Source organism: Chenopodium album, chromosome 11, assembly GCF_948465745.1.
Source record: "Chenopodium album chromosome 11, dcCheAlbu1.1, whole genome shotgun sequence".
NCBI lineage: Eukaryota > Viridiplantae > Streptophyta > Magnoliopsida > Caryophyllales > Amaranthaceae > Chenopodium > Chenopodium album.
Window position 1 is genome coordinate 5,757,839 of NC_137844.1, and position 19,902 is coordinate 5,777,740.

Below are 19,902 nucleotides of genomic sequence, written 5' to 3' on the forward strand. Positions count from 1 at the left end.
TTTTTTAAATAACTTATAGAGATAAAAGGCCAAAGAAATCGAGAAAAGTAATGCTCAAAATATGTAAATTACTTACACTGTTACACATTATTACTAATTAATAAAAAAAAATTAAGTCAGTTTGATTGCGGTTTTTTTCTATATCGGTTTGCTCAGGTCAAGTCTTTAGCTTAAATAGATTCTGGTTATTTAAGGTATAAGATAATATTTGTTCGGGTCACTTTGGGTTTTGAGTCTATTTGGGTCAATTAATTCAAGTTAAAAGTCGGGTCAACTTCGGGTCTCAGGTCACTTCGGGTCGGGTCATTTCGGGTCTCGGGTCAACTTTAGTTCGGGTCATCTCGGGTTGGGTCATTTTGGGTCGGGTCAATTCGGGTTTCGGGTTAAGGTCGGGTCAATTCCACATCGGGTCGGGTTGATTCGGGTTTTGGGTCAATTTCGAGTCACTATTTTCGAGTCGATTTCGGGTCAAAATTGCCAGGTCTACTTGCCGCGCCTTCTCCACCACTTGCCGACCACCGCCACCCCTCCCCCGCAAAAACATCCCACAACCCCCGTAAAACCCTAAAATCAACTCCCTATCCCCGTAAAACCGCCGGCCAGCCCCCCTCCACCCCCAAAACCCTAGCGGCTAGGGTTTTGGCTAGGGTTTTGAGGGTGGAGGGGGGCTGACCGGCGGTTTTACGGGGATAGGAAGTTGATTTTAGGGTTTTACGGGGTTGTGGGATGTTTTTGCGGAGGAGGGGAGGCCGGCGAGGGTCGGGGAGGGGCAGCGGTGGTCAGGGTAGGGACGGCGGTGGTCTGGTATGAAGGTGGGCTGGTTTTCAGTGGTGTTGGTAGGTAGGAAGGTGGTCATGTGGTAGTCAGAAGGTGTCTAGGGAATGGGAATGGAAATAACTAGGGGGGTGGGGAATGAACTTAGAGGGATTTGGGGGAATGAAGAGGGTAAAGGAAATGGGAAAAATGGTCTAACAAACAACAACCAAAGGGAATGAGGGCAGTTGATTCCCATTCCCTTTGATGATTAACCCCAACCAAACGACCCCTTAGTGTTCGTGGGAAATTTATTTGATTAATGAATGACATCAAGCGATTGGTAGAACATATTTCTTTTACACTGTCGACATGTTTATTGGGAAGCAAATCATGTAGGTGCTTATGTTGCAACGATTGATCATTATATTACAATTAAAATTCTTACATTATTTGTTTAGATAAGTTATTGATAGAATAATACAAGTAACCTATTCCTAACTTTACTTTATCCTTCTACAAGTAAAAAAAGGGATACAAATTACTAAAATAAAATAAAGGAAAATTTAACAACAACAAACCAACATTTTCTGTATTCTCCCAAAATGGACCAACCTTTAAATCTTCCCAAAATAGACCAAAGTTTGCATTTTTTCTCCCAAAATAAACCCAATAGGTCACCTTACCTGTTATACTAGGTACAAATCCACGTGTCATTAACTCATTGGTCAAGGTTTTTTTTCAGTTTTGATAAATTTAAAAAAAAAGAAATTAAAAAAAAAAAGCCAAACACCCTTCCACATGCCAGCCACCCCACTACCACCCACTCGAAGCCTGACCCCTGCCCCCAAGGCCGGCCGACGCCCAAAACCCTCCACCCCCGGTCACCGGCGCCAGCTTTACCCATACCTTAATTTAATCTTCACCACCTCTTGCCACCAAAACACCATCAATTACCAACAACCACAATCTCCACCTGCCACACACAGCAGCCCACACCTACAACCGCCAAGACCCGCAACCCCTGCCTCACCTCAACAACAATTGCCACCCACCAACTCACACCACTGCTGCTACCGTGCTACATCTCTTCCCACCGCAACTCCACCACCAATCTCACAAACACTAATCGAACCCTTCATCAACAAAGATTCGCCTTAAATCCGTTACATTAGCTCACTCTTTTGGGATGAAGGTGGGCTAGACGGTATGTCGGTACGGTGGTGGGTTTCATATCTTCATGGTGTGCGTCAATTGGTGGTTTTGTGGTGTGGCTCATGTGGGTGGGTTGGTGGATTTGTGGGGGTACGGTGGCTTGGGTTGGTGCTTTTGTGGTTGGGGTAAGTAAGAAGGTGGTGATTTTGTGAATGGTCGAAAATGGGAGGTCAAGGGGGAGGGGGAGTGGTGGCCAGAAAAGGAGGAGACGTGAAGGAGGGGGTGGCTGGCAGTGGGGTGAGGGAAGAGTGTGTTTTTTTTTTAAAATTATTTTTTTATTAAAAAAATAAAGGAAAATTAAAAAAATGACCAATGTACAAGTCACCAATCATTTGAGTTCATTTTAGGAGAAAAAAATGCAAACTTTGGTTTATTTTAGGCAGATTTAAAGGTTGGTCCATTTTGGGAGAATGAGGTAAAAGTTGGTTTATTGTTATTAAATTTTCCTAAAATAAATTGTCTTTCCCGTGAGAGCTAAGTGGTTTGGGTCCAATAGAATCACTTTTCTTACCCAAAGAAAAAAAAAGGGGGGAAAGTGTCCATATTGTTTTTGTAACCATATTGGATGATTGACTAATTTGAGTCGCCAACTATTCATATTAAAAAAACCCAGCAATTATTTTGGGGCCCGAAAAATGGTAGAACACCAGTATTAATTATTACACCCCAGAAGAAGTATGGATGGAGGTCGCCGGCGAAAACATTTTGCGATTCAGGTCCGTGTGATTTCATTTCATTTCAATTTTAACCAGTGAACCTATACACAAAACATTACGGGTTTCAATTCTATAATTATGATTTCATCAAGTGTTGATTTGATCCCTAATTTATATTGTGTGTTGCCCGCTGATGTTCTGGGATTTGCATCTTTTAGTAAGGATAAGGATTAATGGTTTTTAGGAATGGGTTGTTTTACCCATGGGATAATCGAAGAGAATCAGGAAAGGAGCCATGGTGCCGAATTTCGTCTAGAGATTTTTAATTCTTCCATTGGTTGTTCAAATTCATGATTTATGAGTCATTACAACATACAAAGTATTTCCAAAGGAGATGAAGTCACATCTTCGACCTTGTTCGCATGCAACATAGAATTGTTGGTACTGAATGTGGCAGGTAATGCCGTAATGGTAATACGTTTTATTTTGTATTTGTCATATATTGAAGGGTGTTTGTCTTACAGTTTGGCTGGCTATATCCCACAACACTTTTTTTTTAGTAATGTTTGTTTCTTTTGGAATGTGAATCATAATTCTCTCTGCCAATCTTCCTTTAATTTTCCACCTCAATTTTGCTAATTGCTCTGTAAGCAATACCTTAGTAAATATAAAACTCCGAGTAATTATGCCAAATAATCCAATACATACGGTCTTCAACACTCGTGCAGGATAAACAGTGGGGCAGACTTCAATTTTAGTTTAGTAAGCCTATGAATTAGCTTTTATGAGTTTCTCTTATGTTGATTAGTATTGATGGTGGATTCTGATAAATACTATTTTAGCATAGAAATTGAAACATGCACATGAGCGGTTTGGTGGATTCTTGATAATGATATTAGTAAGAATTGGCCGGGAAAGTATGATTGCATACCTCGCTCTGAAATACACTTTGAAACACATACAATAAAGTGCTATTTGTCAATCAAGTGAATTATGCTCTACTTATTAGTCACCATCATCAAAGTCTGTACCAAGTAACAACCACAACGATCATTTATAACTATCTTGGCGCATGAGCATAGCCTAGAAAATCAAACAACATAGATTCTAGTCAAGGGTGTATCAAACTGCTGTCTCCTCTGTTTCTCACACTCTTTCTAGTTTCTTGTATTTTCACTTGCATTCTTTTTGTTAGGGTTGGTGAGCGCACATCGGAAGTGAAGATGTGTTTGATTGAGATGTATAAATTAAATTGATAATTGGTAAGATAATTAATATAAATGAACACACGATTTTATGTAGCGACGAGCAATCCCTTTAAGGGTTTATATTACAATATGACTCTCTCTATATTACTCTCTAAGGAGTATTACAAAAGAGGAATAGTGGATTTGTAAAGATGGTAAATAGTACAAGGAGGTGTAGTATGTAGGAAGGCTTGTGTGTAGTATGGCTTATTGTGTTGTGTTGTTTTTCATGGTTGAATGCCCATGACCTATATTTATAGGTGTAGATGGAGGTTGGAAGAAATGGCCGGAATATTCTAGAAATTGCTCCATCATTCTTGTATCCATAATGTTCTAGAAAATTCACGAACCATGTATTATATTCTAGCTAATAGCTTCCAATGTCAATAATACTCTAGAACATTCAAGTAGGATATTATTCTAGAGATTCCGAAAGCCTCTAGAATATGCACAATACTCCACCAAAATAATGGGCTTATAGAATTTGGGCCATACCCAATACTTTTTCCTACTTTCTTGTTAACATTCTCAAGATGAAGATGACGAGTCTACCTATACACTTGGTTGAAGAAATATTGGCAAGGTTGCCGGTAAAGAGTGTACTTCAATGCAGAGCAGTATGCAGCTTGTTCAAGGAGGTAATTGATACACCTGAATTTGAACTGAAGCATTTTCAAATCTCAACAAAAGCAACAGAATGCTTTTCACGGTGGAGATGAGGAATGCTCAACTATACGTGAGAGTATTTCTTTAATGGAAGTTTCAAAAGTTGATCATGGCTCTTTCTTAAATACAGTCTCTGATACCTGTAATGGTTTGTGTATCATAAAACAGTTTATTCTGGCAAATGGACCTCCCGATTCCTGCTTCAAACTGTATCTTTGTAACCTATCGATTAGTAAAGCTTTTAAAATCCCTCATCCTCCAGCTCCCGGTAATTGTTCTGTTCAGGATATTCACAATGACTCAAGGTTCAATTTGGGTTTTGATTCTTATGAGAATAATTTCAAAGTATTGGCCTTATTAAGCTCATCACTAGGCAGTGGTTTTCGGGTCGGAATCTTTTCAAAGAACGCTAATCAATGGAGTTTCAAGAATGGGGTATTACCCTCTCAGTTTGTGGGAAGAATTCAACCACAAAATTTGAAGGCTTATTACTGTGAGGGATCTTCTTATTGGATGATTAGTTTTAGTGGCATTGAAGATGTGGACTGGAATCTAAATTTTACACGGAAGCTGAAATATGATCATGTGCTTTACTTCAATTATTCTGAAGAAAAATTTCAGGTTAAGCTATTTCCGGGTGGCCCTAACTTCATCACAATTTGTTCGTTTATGGAAATACAATAGCCGTTTTTGGTATGTCGAAAACAAATAGCTCAATTTGGATGATGAAAAGAAATGGAAGAGGAGAGTGTTATTGGGAAATGTTCTTTAATGAGATTTCTACTTCGAAGTCGTATTGCTTCTTTCGACAATTCGGTTTTGTGAGGCTTTTTTATGATGAGCAAAATTTTGATAAAATTTGGATCCTCACCAATACTGACTCCTGGGAGCGCAATGACAAATACATCTTTTGTTATGACATCAAGACTTCTCACTTTCAAAAGTTTGCAAGCGCTAATGATTACAGGTTAATGTATGCAGATGTGAACATGGAATCATTGTTCTTTAGCAGGGAATTTACTAACAGAATACTTACTCCATTGAACTGGAGGAACTGAACTAGCCAGGTACAAAATCGTGCCTCTCTGAATATGTTGTTCTCTCATTTTTTATTCCAATGTTCAAAAGTTTTTGTCATGCTCATGCTTCCTAATCTCGGTTTTTACTCAAATCAATGTCCAAACTGGTTTTTGTTGCTGTCAGAATGTATTAAACATGATAGTTATTATTGCGAAATGATGTGGAGTATGAACCTTTTATCTCTTGGGATATTAATGTGAGCATATCATAAAGAGGGCTAGATGACCATTCTAGGATTACAAATGGCCATTTAGAATGCCTCTAGAATGAAGCTCCTTGCTTGACTTGATTTGATTGTTTGCACATGCCTGCTATATGGTGATGACACTGCTACCAACATTGTAAGATGCAACCTGTATACTTTTGATTGTTTGCACACGCCTGCTAGTTGTGAAATATAGACTTAAAAAGTTGTTGTTTTTCTTTTTTCAATTGAAGTCTCATCAAATTCTCTGTGTATTTGCTAATGTATTATGGTATCCCAACAACACAAGTTGTGACAAGACCAATTATAAATGACTTTTAATCATTTGAATTTTCATGAAATCAAGCGCTTTTTTTATGCATTCCTGATTGACTGATCTAGGTGCTACTAATTGTCAATTATCCACGGTAGAGTAATATTTTGGATCCTTGAAGATATGACTACATACCTGTAATATTTAAACCATCTCCAACTTGTTCAGACCCTGTACACATAAGTTCACTGCTTCTATCAACCCTGTAGCCCTTAGATAACCTACTGCTTCAGTTTCTTTTCCCCTCTATGTTTCCCCTTTGATCTAATGTATAAGTAAGTTATGAAAAAGCAGGGATAGCATTGGTATGACAATGTGACTCTTTGTGTGTTGTTGTCTCTTGTTTTGTTAAGAAGCGAAGCCATAACTTGAATGAGATGTTTTGGAATTACCCAAGTACAAACAAATTAAAGTTTCTTCATATTATATGTATAGGAGTTGTTTGAGCTGGTCTTACCAGAACTGAGTTTTGGCCTTTATATCTAGGCATTACTGATTATACCATCTGGTTAGGGTGTGATATCTGTAATTGAGTATTTCAGAATAGCAATTATATTAGGTTGCGAGTTGTATTTATGCTGTTTTGCTGAAAATGAAGCTAGATTGATACAAATTATGTTTCGGAGTAATATATTTTAAGTGCTCTTTTATTCATATATCCCTTAATATATGTAAAATAGCTGCATTACATAACCATGTGATAACCAATTGTCTTTTGTTCTTCTCATTATATGTCTTACATGCTTTTTTCATTTTATGGTTTGTAACTTGGTTGTTTGTGTTAGGGTTGGTGAGTGCACAGCGAAAGTGAAGATATGTTTGATTGAGAAGTATAAATTGAATTGATAATTAGCAAGATAATTAATATAAATGAACACACGGTTTTATGTAATGACAAGCACTTTTATTCCACTATTTGAAAATAGGAGAGTACAAGTATCCCTTTAAGGGTTTATATTACAATATAACTCTCTCTATATTACTGGAGTATTACAAAAGAGGAATAGTGGATTTGTAAAGATGGTAAATTGTACAAGGAGGTGTAGTATGTAGGAAGGCTTGTGTGTAGTATGGCTTATTGTGTTGTGTTGTTTTTCATGGTTAAATGCCCATGACCTATATTTATAGGTGTAGATGGAGGTTGGAAGAAATGGCTGGAATATTCTAGAAATTCCTCCATCATTCTTGTATCCATAATTTTCTAGAAAATTCACGAACCATGTATTATATTCTAGCTAATAGTTTCCAATGTCAATAATTCTCTAGAACATTCAAATAGGATATTATTCTAGAGATTCCGGAAGCCTCTAGAATATGCACAATACTCCACCAAAATAACGGGCTTATAAAATTTGGGCCATACCCAACAGTTTGGTTGTGCTACAGGCCTACAGTTGCTTTGATGTCAACAATTTATGAGGACAATAAGGATGAAGATGGGTTTCTTTACATGACTTACAGCGGGAAGAATGTGTTTGGATTGAGGTGCATTGGTGACAGCTCTGACTGATGCGTTCTAAATCAATACATAAACTAGAAATTTAAATCCCCAGTTGCTTATCGTACTGTTGTTTTCTTAGAAGCACAATTTGTGTTCTGATAGTCAGGCAGCAGGCTGATTCTGTTGATAATATTAACTACGTATTTTGGAGATTTTTTAGATTAAACAATTTGCTGGTTTATGTGTTCTTTAAGCTTGATGCCTTGTCGCTATTTTATGGCCAAAGCTGTTCAAACAAAAAAATACATATAATCAGCATATGATCGCATTGAAATTTACATTCAGATGTTACCTTTAAGCTTTCCTCCAAACAAAAGGAAATTTAAGGTTATTAAGTCAATCATAGATAATTAGTCGACTAAGGTACTTAATGTAAAGCAGTAACATGATGAACTAAACAGATAAAGCCCTGCTGTCAGCGCTATCTACCATTAAAATTACAAACTTTGTACTAGCATAAGAAGCCTCCAAATTTGATCTTTCACCAAGGTGATGCTAAACTTGATACTGTAAATTAATTAAACCTTCACGAACAAACGAGTTCAGGATTGTTTTTTATTAGCAGATTTTATGGTAAGCAGAATATCACTCACAGTCCATGGAAAACCCAGGCAGTTGGCACTGTCATGGCAATGAAATGGATGATAAGTAACATGGTACCATGCTGAAGCCATCTTTTGACGATCTTCTACTTCACAAATGCCCTGGAACCATCCTTTTGCTTCATTTCGAAGACTTTTTACAGATTCCAAAATCCTATCTGTCACCTCTCTATACCTCCTGTTATCCCTCTGCAAATATGCTGACTTGGCTCTTAGGTTACCGGTCAGTATCTCATCCTCACTTGTTGCTCCATAAAATATCAGCAAGACGCTCATCCTATCCCTGTACATCTCCTTGCAGCTTTTTGCAACATCAATGAAGTCCTCAAAGCCAGGAACTTCTAGTTCAGGATCATAAGCAGCTCGAGCAGTCTCCTCTGACCAACTGAAATCTAATTTTGGAATTGTTGCAGCGACAGTGGCACGGTAGAGTTTGCCTAAAATCCCTTCAGATTTGTAAGTGGGTCTGTCCCACCTCTCCATAAAATCAGGATACTCCTTTGGTTTCAAAACATTAGGCATCTCAGCCGGGGCACCAGTCTTTGCAAAGTCAACTGCCATTGAATGCAGCTCAGCCAGTCGTAGACATTTAGGACTCAGGGCTTTTTCAGGTTCACGGTCAGCAAGGACCAAGTGTGCAGTCGAGATAGTTCCCAATGTATCGCTGATCATATAATCAACGAAGAAACGTTGAATCTCCTGCATAGTTTGACAGTTAGAATGACTTGATAGTCTAATCAAAATCATACGAACACGGTATGAGCAGCAGCAGCTTATTAAGCTTTTTTCTTTTCTTTTCTTTTCTTTTTTTTTTTTTGGGGGGAGGGGGGTGATTGGATTATAGATGAAGTGTAATACAAAGAGATGCTTGGTAACAAATAGACCTCCATAGTCACGTCATGATCCATGATGCGAGGTCTGCTTGCAGTGTAGTCCATCGGGGCCACAGTTTTCGGAGGAATGAGTTTCTCGTCCCAGCTTATGAAATATAAATCACCATCTAAATCGCCACCTGAACACTCATTTGGATGAGGCCTGCATATGTGATTTTGGTGTCAACATTTAAATGCCACAGTGGAAAATAGACAAGGGAACTGATTACATGCACACCCTTATTTGAGTGTACTGTTTTCACTGCTGGTCACACCATCACACAGAAGGAAATGAGGGGCTGCAAATATATTCTACTCGTAGGAATTTCTGATCTCCAGAGTAGGGTTAGAAACAAAATATAGTCCAACTAAGAAAGACAAAACTAAAGAAGCAGTCACTCATGAATCACACTATTAACTGACATTTCCGTGGATACACAACATAGTGAGGCTTCTAATTGATTCTTAAAATGGAAAGACACTAATAATTCAGACATCAACAATGAAACCCAATATTCTAAGAACGGCAAAACCAATAAGCAAGACATTTGATGTAGCCCATTGCAATCCATAATTTTTCATTAAAAAAAAAATGCATTTCCTTTATTTTATTTTTTATAATTCCATTGAAGCTCTCAACACATTGAATCTTTTTCTTAAAAAAAAAAAGGGGTGTTATCCATACAATTTAGTGAATTTACTCTCCAAGAAATCATAATTATTAAAAATTAGAATTTTCAAGGCAAATTTCATTTAAAAAAAAAAAAAAGAGCATCAACCCAGTGAAGAACAAAGCAATACAATGATTACCAGAGGCAACTGTATAAGATAAGTTTCATATTGTCTACTGTCAGAAATAATGAAATAGACAAGTTCTCTTACAGTCTTACCTTTCTCCTTTCTGTGGGAAAATTAGGCAGTCAATTAATCCCTTCTCCTCTAAAGCCACCTCATAAACAGCTTCCAGCACTCTGACATCACCAGGGTGTAAACAAGGATTTTTGGTGACAACTACCTTCCCTTTCAGTATGGCAGTTTTCTCGTCCAATTTTTGGAAGACATGTGGATCCAGATCATCAAGTTCAGTTTTCCTCAGGGTTAAACGGACAAATACCTGGCCATAGTCCAAAATCCCTGTCTCATCCAAGCAACCAAGTAAAACACGGCCCTTTTGGACATAAATGCGACATCTCCCTCTCAAATCAGACAATTGGCTCTCCAAGTATGCTCGAAGCATCATCAAGAGATAAGGCTCTGCATTTGGTTCAAACCCATGACGCAACATTTTAGAAAGTGTTTTACTATCCCCCATGTCTGTGCTCTCAAGCACAGCCAAAGCTGCATCTCTACTAGTCAACATACTCCCAAGAAGACGCATGTGTTCCTGCAACAATGCTTCAAGATTCTCGTCCTCAACTCCCAAGGTGGTCAAAAGAGTAACGATCTCTCTATTCAGATAACATGACTGGGACTTGTTACATTTGGTGACATTAAGCATTCTATTTTTGGATTCAAACTTAAGCATGCTACTGCGCAGAGATAACTTTCGGAAGGAGTTTCGGTCTACAGCTACTACACCTTTATAACCACCATAACGAATCTGAAACGCAGAAGGAGTATGCTCTTGGCCACATTTTTGTGCAACTTGTCTAGCAAAAGAGAGGGAGATTTTTCCAATACCATCTGAGAAGCAGTAGTCAATTCCATCTGAATTTTGTTCTATATCAGGAATAACTTCCACATCCTGTACAGGAACAACTAATGTCTGCCAAGCAGCACTGAACAATTGCCCCATCCTAGCTGCACATTTTGAAACACTACGGATCTTGTTAAAGCTGCCCATCCATTCACGTATATCACCTGCCGTCACTTTATCATTGGAAGCAAACATCCATACAGAATTTGACCGGAGTTGACTAGCTGAGAAGGCCAAGAACTCAAATCTTTTATCTCCAATCACAATCCCTTCTCGGAGAATGGATAATATCCGGTGATATATCTTTGTTCTAAATGGCTTTGAGAATATTCCTTGCTCAGCACTAACTGATACAGTCTTCGGTTGTATCCTACCCCAGTCTTCATCTACAAAAGTAACTCTCATGAAATCTGCGGTGTGGGCTGCAAAGTTCTTGACAATATAGTTTGAAGCCTCCAGTTCAGGACCCAAAAGGCATATTTTTGTTGGGGTGATTAATGCCCTATGGCATCTCATTATCCTATCATTTGTCAAGCGGCTTCGTGCAAGTAGACTATAATTCTGTTTGTCGTCTAGAACCTGTACCTGAGTCTTGATAAATGAGAGCGGCTCATAACACGTGGAACTCAACTTGTGCAATTTTTGGAGAACCGTACGAGCATTGTCTACGCTCAGAGAACTGAGATAATCAATCAGTTCTGTAGTCACATCAGCTAAACTAATTTTGAGGGTGTGGACTAAGGAGTTGATTTGGAAAAGGATCTCATAGTCTAATTTTAAGATGTTTTCACAATTTACAAGAGGTACAAGGCCTGAGGCAGAAGAATAATCGTCATATTCCTCTAAGACGAAACTTTTTAAAGTTTTCTTATAAAAGGGAATGGTGGAAAAAAACTCTAAACCCATCGGTCCCTCTTCAATTTCCCAACAAAATGCAGAAGATAGGCCAAAGGAATTTCTATTTGATATCTCTGTAGTACGAACCCAGATAAACTCAAGATCTTCCTTGCAGATATGATAGCGATCAGCACTGAACCTTTTATACAAATTTGGCCCTGAAATCTTCTTGTATATTTTTGGCGCATACTTTACCTGCAACAGACAGCAAAATTACCCCCACAGTTGATAGAATCATGATCACAGAACTTGAGTACATGGTAGAAGGAAATAGAAAAAACAGTCAACAAGATACTTGGTTTCTAATGTGTGAAGGCTAAGTGACAGAAACATACCAACTTTAAACACAAAACAGCTCAGTGGACAAGCCAAAAGACAGAGCAGTTAATTTTCTAAATCTCAGAGTAGATAGTTACTCTGCAGAAAGCGAAGCTATTAACAATCCAAGATCACTAAGAGTTTAATGGCCAAGGTTAATACAAAGCAATACTTAGGTTCAGGTCTTCCTTGGAGCAACAGTACTACCTAAACAAGCTAAGAACCACCATGATAATTTTCACTAGGATTTTTTGTCAAAAATTACCTAATAAAGCCCAAATTTTGTGATAAACTACCTAATAAAAAAAATGTAGTAAAAAATTACCTAATAAAAGGTAAAATGTTGTAAAATATTACCTCTGCCGGAAATCCATCTTTGAACCACCTCAAAACACCCCCAAAACCACCGCTTTCAACCTAAAACCAACACAACCTACTTGAAATTGCCTCCACCACGCTGAAACCACCCTCTAACCCCAAAATCACCACCTCTAACCCCAAAAATCAACATCTCGAATCACGAAACTACCTTCACCAACTCAGAATATCCTCTAACCACCCCGAAAATAACCTTACTACCTTGAAAACCAACCCCCGTGGTGGTTTTGGACTTTTGGAGGTGTTTTGAGGTGGGTCAACGCCATAAAATTAGGTTAACAGTGGAACTTCGGCCAAATGTAGTATCTTATAACATTTTATCATTTATTACTTTATTAGGTAGCTTGTTACAACATTTTTTTATTAGGTAGTTTCTCACAAAATTTAGGTTTTATTAGGGTAACAAAAAAACCCACTACTTTATAATTCAAATTTAGATCACCTACATACCTCATTCACTGACTAATGGCTAAACTCGCACTACTGATAACATCATATTTCCATAGTGAAATTCACCTCTTTGACAACCCATGAAATTATACATGCACAAGGTGTACATGCATGACATTCTTAAAACCGTGATTCAAGAAGTCATGTTAGTTGTCATGTAAATGTATATTACCAATGCTTAACTTCATACAAGACAACGCAGTGAGCCAGATTTACCTACTAACTAAAAGCTTCTTACAGAACAACTAGCTAACAAAAGCAATTAAGAGACGATGTTCAAAATAATTTCAACAATGAATCATCTTTAATCCACTTAGGGGGTGTTTGGTATGAACATCGTAAATGAAACGGAAAGGATTCAAATAAGTAGGAGAAAAGGTAATGATAAACGTTACATTTACTATGTTTGACATCCTAGTGGAATGGAAACAATTTGGATAGATTCTGATTGAGTAAGAAAACGTATTTTGTTTCCACTAGTTTGTCAAGGGTAACAAATTAGGGGATTTTGTTACCCTCCGAAAACGGTATTTGTTACTTTCATCCCATACCAAATAACTAAAAATGGAAACACTTAATTGAATCCGTTTCCTACATCTAAAATTACTAACCAAACGCCCCCTTAATGTAGAGTAAACAATAATGGCATCATTTTAAAGATTTTATCAAAACCTAACAATAAGTATCAAAGCACCACAATCCATAGAATCCCTCTTAAACTCAACCATCATGAAAAACATTGGCAAAGGACTTTTCTTACAAAGTTACATATAAATCCAATACCCTTACACACAGGCCACTAAAAGCAAGAATCTCATCCAATTATCACACATGCAAAAACAATCACAAAGCATCAAATGACCAAACCCAACAATAAACCCTTAACAATTCATTAATATAAGACTTTAAGCCAAAAAATTCACAATGTATGTCAGCTAGCTTAGTTTATCAAACATGCACAAATAAGTACTGTACAAAACATCAAATGATCAAACCCCTAAAGTAACCCTTTAACAATTCATCCATCTATGAGAAAAAATCCACATTGTATATCTTAGTTAGTGAAGTCTAGTCTTTTCGGGGGTAAAACCCAAGACCTAAGATCAAATCCCGACTACATCATTACCCTTTACAACTCTCAATACACATAACAAATTAAGAAGAAAACTGACCTTGAGAAGAATAGCAGGAGAATTTTCATCAAAGTAACACCCAAAAGCCTCAAAAATATCATCAAATTGAACCTCTAGCTTATAAACATCCCCGTCAAAATCAACATGAAACACAACACAATTCCTATCAGGCAAAACCCAGATGTTAACATCCTCCAAAGTATCAATGACACACATCTCATCCTCCTTCTTCATCAACCCCACATACAAATCCCCACGAACACCCCTGCAATTGGGCTCAATGGGCCGAACCACAACATCCTCATGAGAATTGGACAGAGAAAGTGGACACCCTTTGAACAAAAGATCGTTAAGTTGCTGGGCCTTGGATTTAGCTTCAAGGGTTTCGAATTGAACCCGACCAAAACCCTTGGATTTCCAATTCTTCTTCTCGGTGAAGATTTCAAGGGCAAAGATTGAACCTTTACCGACTTTTGATTCGAGGAAGTCGAAGATGTCTTGTGCAGTGGCTGTTAGAGGGATGTTTGAGACTTTTACAGTTGGTCTTTCTACTGTTCTCCGGTCTATCGCCATTGTTAATGGTGGCTGAGTTTTAGAGAGGAGAGAGAAAGTGCTGATTCTGCTCTATGCAGAGAGTGTACGCAGGGGTGGTTGGGAATTTGGAAACTTTTTATTATAAATTACTTTTTCATACTGTAGATTCTTTTGTCAAGGTCAATAGTGTTTCTTGTTCTACTAGTGGGCGAATTTATTTGTTTGGGGATTCTTTCAACTTAGGCGACAAAATATGCCCGATTATCCAAAATCGGGTTTTCAACTGCATGTGAGAATTCAGATGTGCTCATCAGCTCTTCCTAAAAAAAAATCGGTTCATGTTAGGGCCTGTTGAGAGCTGAGCTAAGCTGAGTTGTTTATAAAAGAAGGAAATTAGGAACTAAATTGAATTAAAGTTAACTAAATTGAAATTAAACTGAAGAGATTAAGTCTTTAGTCAAGTTTTGAAAGAAAAAAAAAAGTGAAATATGTCAATTATTTAGGAACAAAAGGAGTAACTTTTAATACTCTATATGTATCTTATAAAACTGTAAATTAATGTGTAAACCTTTTAAGGAAAGAGTATGTTTCATCGAACCAAGGCTCTTGTGCTAACCAGTCTTTGTGTTGATTAAAATAAAAGTACTACAATAGGACCCTGTAAACAAATAAATACTCGTACTAGGGTAATGTATGAGATATATGTATAAACATGATTCAATTTGATCTAATCAGTAATGAATAATCAATTAACACTACTTACTCCATATTATAGAATCCATAAGTGGGAATGGACAGGGTGCGGGTCTCCTATTTTATCCGAATGCTTTATTAATGAATCGTTATCGTCTTTACTGATTTGAGTTGTATCTATTTTATCAAAGTAGTTTTGTTAAATATAAAGGTGATTTATTATTTGTAATAAATAACACACATTTTGGGCTTATAGTTTTGGTTTTTTTTTTTTTTTTTTTTTTGACAGGTTTAGTATATGTTGTTTGATTAATATTCTGATGTTTATAAGTGAAGCATTTATACATAAATAAGTGTTTACTCATATAGTCAGACAAGATTTATAAAAATGATGTTTGGAGAGTTTAAACTCATGGGCCATGCATACAGAATAAACTTTAGAATTTTCATTACACTTGTAAAGGTGTTGGAAAAAAATAAAGCTATCCATGGTTTTGATTTGAAATCTTTATCAAGCGATATTAATTATCCTATAATTTCACCAACTATTAGTAACTAATTAAGTAATTATCCTATTTTTTTCCATTAAAAATACATTACACAAAATCATGATAAGTACTTTGTATTTAAAATAGATAAGTTATCAATAACATAGACCAAATTTAACACAATCAAGGCACTTAAAGCCCAAGGAATCCAAGTTCACTTGCTCGCTCCTTTTCAAAGGTCTCAAAATACTGGTAGATAATGGTCACTGCAAGCAAGATTCCAGTTCCTGAGCCAATGGCAACCATGAGATCTGCCAAGATTGTCAACGCACCAATGCACATGCCTCCAAAGGCGGCAGCAGTGGGAATGTAACGGTTGAGTTCCTTCTGCAGGTTTGAATCACGGTGTCCAGGCATAACCATACCTTGATCCTGCAAAGTCACAAAACTCATTAATAACAAGTTGAAAATGTTAGAATATTGCAAGATCAATGGATCATCTCACAATCACACGATATACCATGAGATCATCTTTCAACCAACCAGACTGCTTTTAACAGTCTCCTCCCAAAAGAAAACAAAAAAAAAAAGCATAACTCACGACTAAAATACACAACTCATCCAATCTACAAGTTCATGCAGCTAAAACTTATTGTATTCTAAAAAAAAACACTACACTTCTGAAGGGTACCTTTCTGTCTGCTGTTTTGTACCTCAGGAAGAAACGAAAGAAACGGTCGCACCAAATGCAACACTCTGAATCCTCCTCCCATTCTCAGAACTACTCAATTAAACCACAATTCACAAAATTAGCCAACAAAATCACCTTGGTACCACATCAAAATTGAATATGCAACTACACGTAATCAAGCCAAAATCACCAGTCTAATTAATCAAACGTTACATGCAATTTTAACATTAAAGGGTTCTCCAACACATTAGCAACCAAATATGATTAAATTATCAAATAAGGCTCATAAATAGTTTTAATATTTGATTCAATTATCAAATTAAGCTTTGGATTTCCTTTTCTTCATACAATTTTAGTACTACCTCCGTTTCGTATTAGTTGCAACTTTGGAATATTTTATATCTCACAAATAATACCCTAAAGTTGCAACTAATAAGAAACGGAGGTAGTAATTAACATCAATAGTTCAAAATTTCGAACCCTAAACTTACTACATTGACAATGGAATTAAATTAGATGAATGGTAAACCCTGGATTGTGAAATTGACAAGATGATTACGAAAAAAAAAAAACACAACAAATTACTTCAAAAAACTGCTTCAATGCGGAATGGAAGTATCAGAAGTCAATAGGAGTTTGAAAGAAGATTATCTCAGAAACTGCTTCAATGCGGGCTGAATTTGAAAGAAGGTTTTTTTTTTTTTTTTTTTTTTTTTTTTTTGGAAAGGGAAGAAACAGAGGGAAAGCATTAAATTTGGAAGAAGATGATACGTTTTACTTACAGTAAATTGATATGGTAAGACATATTTTAGGAAATAGGAGTAAAGATAGAGCTGACTAGAAATAGGAGAAAAGATTACTTAACCATGTCAAAAAGACAATTCCCACTTGTAATATTAACATTATTTTTAAGATTAAAGAATTTTATTACTAATAATACGGTACACGGAGTATTTATAACATTGGTATAACATTGGTATGTTAAATTTTGTTTGATTCGTATTAATGAGTTGTTTATTAAAATTTCATTGTTTTATATTTTATTATAATTAAAAATATTTATGGGGTTAGATTAATGTGTTGGCAAACATATATAATTAAAGTAAAAAATTTGTTTTGAAATAGAGCAAGTAATATCTTTAATTAAAAAATAAAAATCTCCTACGGAGTAGTAGAGAAGGATGGAAGAAATTCTTTGGGTTCGAAAAATACGATTGCTATGTTGAAGAAAAGTCATCCCAAGTCCAATGAGTGGACAGGAGAACTTTGTATGAAATCTAATTTATAATTATCTCTCTATTACGTAAGTGGTTGGGGGAGTGAGCAAAAAGTTTTTGGTGATTAAATTTTGAAACACCTAAAATACCCTTTCATCACTTTTTTTTTTTACTTTAATTTTAATTTTTAAGAGAATTTTAAAATGATTATGGGAATAATGGAAATTAAAGTCAATTATTGATAAACCATGACAAAATTAGAAATAAATTATCCATGCCGAAGTATATGGAGTGTAAAAGCTCTTGTCAAAGAAGGACTTATCTGGCGGATTGGGAATGGATCGAAGGTGAACATTTGGCATGATCCTTGGCTTGCTGATGCCGAAGGGAAGTTTGTTTCGAGTGAGGAAGCTAGTGGAGGGTTTAAGCATGGTGAACGATTTTCAAGAGTATTTTTTAGGGTTTCAACGATCATTATTGAAGAAGGTTTTGGTGAAACAAAAGGCGAGGAGAGTTTGATCTATTGGGGGAAATGGAGGGACATCTACAAAATTTATTTTTGATATATTTTAAGGGATCAAATCAATATTAATAACCCCGTTTAACATTCCATCCCTAACGTCTTTTAATTAATAAGGCTGTTAGAGATTACTGTTGGTTAAACATATTGAGTTAGAGGACACAACTTATAACTTTGAAAAAGCATGATCACATGAAACTTAGAAACTAATTAAAAACCTTAAGGGATATCTATCTTAGAAAAATCCAAATAGTTTAGAGCATCTACACCGGTTGTAATGAAGAATCTGCTTGCAAATAATTAAAAGCTAGAGCAGTAAGCTTACTAGTGCATGTGAAGCAACACTGGTTGTAGCTTGGTGATATATATGTAGCTCCACAGAGCTCTATATATATCAATATATCAATGTTCCACTTGGCACTTTACATAACTCTCGTAAAATGTGTTGCTAAGTCCGATGTTTGTTGTTTTTCTTTAATTTTTACATGTGGGACCCATTTAAGCTAGAAGAGATTATTGCTTATCATTGGAGGGTAAATTAGTTTTTCATGGTTTTAGTTTAGAAAGCTGAGGTGTCATACAAAGCTATTAGGCTTATAAGGTTATACCTCACCATTGCTCTTACTGTTATAAAATATGTTTATACGCAATAATTATATTTGTTGAAGGACCTATACTCTTTCCACAAGGGTAATGGGTTCGATCCTGCACATCTACTTTCTGCTTTTTTTATTCTTTTAATTTTTTTTTTTTTTATTTTTTTTTTTACGTCCTCGTTATATTTGTTCACTTTTCATTTCTTTTAGTAGTAGGTTTAGAACTCTAGTAGCAGCATATCAGCATATGTAACATTGATGTTGATGTCGATAATGATTATTAGGTATTAATAGTACACTGAAAAGAATATTACTATATGTGACAAATAGAACTGTAATAAGAGAGATGAAAAATAAATACTCCTATGTAAAATAGAGAAACGAAAAGAATATTATTGTAGACGACAAATAGAATTGAAATGAGCCGAGGGAGATGAAAGATAAGTACAAGTACGAGTGATCAACCATGAAGGTAGAGTGAGTCAGAAATAAAGAAAACATATGATTATAATTAGATAAAGTCGATCAAAATTGGATGGAGTTGTTAGAAGTGAATTGAAGTTGAACGTAGCAAGACAAGACTCTTGATAGAAAGAACCCTAAAATTTCAGCTCAAAACTCCTAATTAGCTATAGTTGTTGTTGGAATAGTTGGAACGCAAGGTAAATTTCAGCATTAATAGAGATATAGTTCTTGAAATACTAATTAATGATGATTTTACTTACAAATATAGCCAAAACACAACCCAGAGTTCATTAACATTAATACACATACACATCTAAATTTAACAAACCAAATGACCAATTGAAAAATATAATCAAGTGATTGAAGTCATACACTGAAATTTCAGGCACAATTATATTAGAATACTTTTACCAATTAATTCACTACTCACCTTGTGTTTTTTTTCTTACTTATTTCCTATCATATCAGAAAATTTAAGTTCATACATACTATATACAAGTTCATACATACTATATACGCACTCTTTCAAGGGTGGCTGCTTCTAGGCAAACCTCCTGGCTGTCTCTGCACCCCTACCTCCTTTATCACTGAGCGATAAGGATTTTTTTAAAAAAATTAATATCTTTAAATACGTAATGAAAAAGAATTATAATTTTACATTATTTCCTTAGAGATTAGTGTAAATTTAAGGTCAAAAGTTAAATCAAATAAGATAA

The 19,902-nt window shown here is 36.0% G+C and overlaps 1 protein-coding gene across 1 annotated transcript; it reads right to left on the reverse strand.

The window, feature by feature from the left end:
• Positions 1 to 7,895: 7,895 nt before the first annotated feature.
• LOC145567237 (RNA-dependent RNA polymerase 2-like) lies at positions 7,896 to 14,686 on the reverse strand. The gene is made up of 4 exons (XM_081626495.1): positions 14,022 to 14,686; positions 10,001 to 11,898; positions 9,123 to 9,273; positions 7,896 to 8,937 (listed from the first exon to the last, which is right to left on the reverse strand). Exons 1-4 carry the CDS (start codon positions 14,553 to 14,555, stop codon positions 8,179 to 8,181), a joined length of 3,342 nt encoding a protein of 1,113 aa, XP_081482621.1. The 5' UTR covers positions 14,556 to 14,686; the 3' UTR covers positions 7,896 to 8,178.
• Between the last annotated feature and the right edge of the window lie 5,216 nt (positions 14,687 to 19,902).